The sequence below is a fragment of the Antrostomus carolinensis genome, unplaced genomic scaffold (genome assembly GCF_000700745.2).
Source record: "Antrostomus carolinensis isolate BGI_N321 unplaced genomic scaffold, ASM70074v2 scaffold35975, whole genome shotgun sequence".
NCBI lineage: Eukaryota > Metazoa > Chordata > Aves > Caprimulgiformes > Caprimulgidae > Antrostomus > Antrostomus carolinensis.
The window spans coordinates 19,934-22,016 of record NW_010314918.1 but is presented as its reverse complement, the minus strand read 5'-3'; the positions used below and the strand labels follow the sequence as shown (position 1 = coordinate 22,016).

Below are 2,083 nucleotides of genomic sequence, written 5' to 3'. Positions count from 1 at the left end.
GGCCCGTCGGGGCACAGGCTGGGCCCGGTGCCGCTCTGCGGGTGCGGGTCTGGTTGTGAAGAGCTGCGGGGCCGTGTTTCTGCTCCGTGCTTGCCAAAAGCTTGAGAAAACAGTGGGGCTTTAAAAAAATTCCAGCTTTTACAAGGCTAAATTAGGACTTATCTCGAGTGTTTGGCTTTTAATGGGAGTCGGTTGACTGTCGCTGGAAACAGGAGAGGTAGGTGAGTTGCTTGGAGGACCGCCTTAAAAAACAGAGAACTTAAGGAAATGCAAAGAAAACACCTTGGCAAAGTTCGAGACTTAAAATACATACACAGGAATTTCATGTTTATTTGTTAAAAAGCGTTGAGATGTTTGCCAGATTATATGGACTGTCAAATGGTTTGTATTGTACTTAATATTTTAGACAACTCTTAAAAAATATAATCCTACATGTGCCCAGGGAATTTTACATACTCATTTCTGCAGGCCTCTCTGAAGTCTGCAAATCTTGCACTATACTATTTGAGTGAAGCCAGGGCTGTATTTCAGAAGTTTTCAAAGCTTAAGTGGGTTGAATGCTGACTTTAAAAAGTGACCAAAACAGAAAACAGGACTTTTGGAAGTTGATCTAATGTTAAATTTGCTCAATCCAGACTTTTTGTTTGCCATGGGAATTTCTAATGACTGATAATCTTTTCATTTCCTACAATAGATGCAGAGCAGCTTTTTCTTGAGCTTTATCTGCAAACTTGTATTTTGGCCTGCACATCTTCCAAGATTACATGAAGTAACTGTCAGGTGGACAATGAAAGTTTTGTGTTGACTTTTTAGTTCATATCCTTGTCGACTTCATAGGACAGAGTTCCTGCTTATTTGGCACAGACTTGAAACAAAAAATGTTCTAATAGCCTGTGTATCCTGTTTGTTGTTTTTCTTAGTGTTACTCCTTTGTTGCTTCTTATAAATGCTGTTTGAAAATACTGAGCTTAATCCATTTTCCTTTCCAGGCTTGTTCCTGAAAGGATGGTCCCTTTCAGTTTCCCCCTGTCCAAGTACGCACTTTGGGACCCAGTCCCTATAGGTGATGTCATTGCCTCGCATATCGCCTATTACAGGTACGAGTAACCCGTTTTAAGTGGCTAAAGGTTAAAGTAAATTAAGATTTATATGATTCAAAGCCTCATCTTTTGAGTCTCTTGTATGATAAGGCATAAAGGAAAAAGAAACAAAGGTGTGTTCATTATAAGTATATAGGGTTTTTCATTTGAAAGGTTTGAGAGTTTCCCTTTCTGTGGTGTATCACAGTCAAGTGGGTTGGACGTGCCTCAGTCTAACCTACAATTTCTTTCACTTTCCTTCCCATATGGAAAGGTGTAAAAGTAACTGCATATTTGTAGTTTTCCTTAGCATGTTTTTCCTTGTCTCTAAATATTTACAGAGAAAAAAATACTCTATACAAACTGAGTGCAGATAGCATGCTTCAAGTAAAACCTGGAACTAAGCATTTGCTTAGTTATAATAATCAGCTTGCTTCAGGAATCTGGATTAAAATACAAAAAGTTCTGATTTTTTTTGTTTAGAATGAGTCAAGGCAAATTTGAATTACTTGTGATTTTCTGGAGCAGGATATTCCAACCCTGACTTGTAAAACAAATGGAGAGTAAAAAATTTTCCTTATTACCTAACTGTGTAATTTTAATATAGATTTCATAAGAATCTTATTGTACTTATTAAAGCAAGTATATGCATAAATGTGCATATAAGGGTGGACAGCCCTTACATACAGGTCAGAAGAGCCTCCACTTATCCTAGCAACGTAATGCTCTTTGAGTTAAAATTAAAACCTCCAAGTCTTAACAAAGTCTGAAATAAATTACTTTTATTTTTATGTAAGGATTTCACTTACTTAATCTTGTGCAGGTGGGATATGAGCCATCATCACAGTATTCGCATAAACCAGTAGCTTCACTTAAAACTCTGACTTCTTTCCGAGTCAAACTCGGATTACCCATCCCAAGCTAAAATAATATTGATGTATTTACTGCCCTAGATTCCAAACTTACTACCTTTTATTTTTTTTACTAAATAATAATTTTACGAT

General features: G+C 37.0%; 1 protein-coding gene across 1 annotated transcript in view; it reads left to right on the top strand.

The window, feature by feature from the left end:
* Nucleotides 1-993: 993 nt before the first annotated feature.
* STIL (STIL centriolar assembly protein) overlaps nt 994-2,083 on the top strand; it is an 18,308-nt gene continuing 17,218 nt past the window's right edge. The window contains exon 1 of the mRNA XM_010167806.2: nt 994-1,097. Coding sequence (XP_010166108.1) covers nt 1,006-1,097 — 92 coding nt within the window. The 5' untranslated portion in view covers nt 994-1,005. The remainder of the gene's footprint in view (nt 1,098-2,083) is intronic.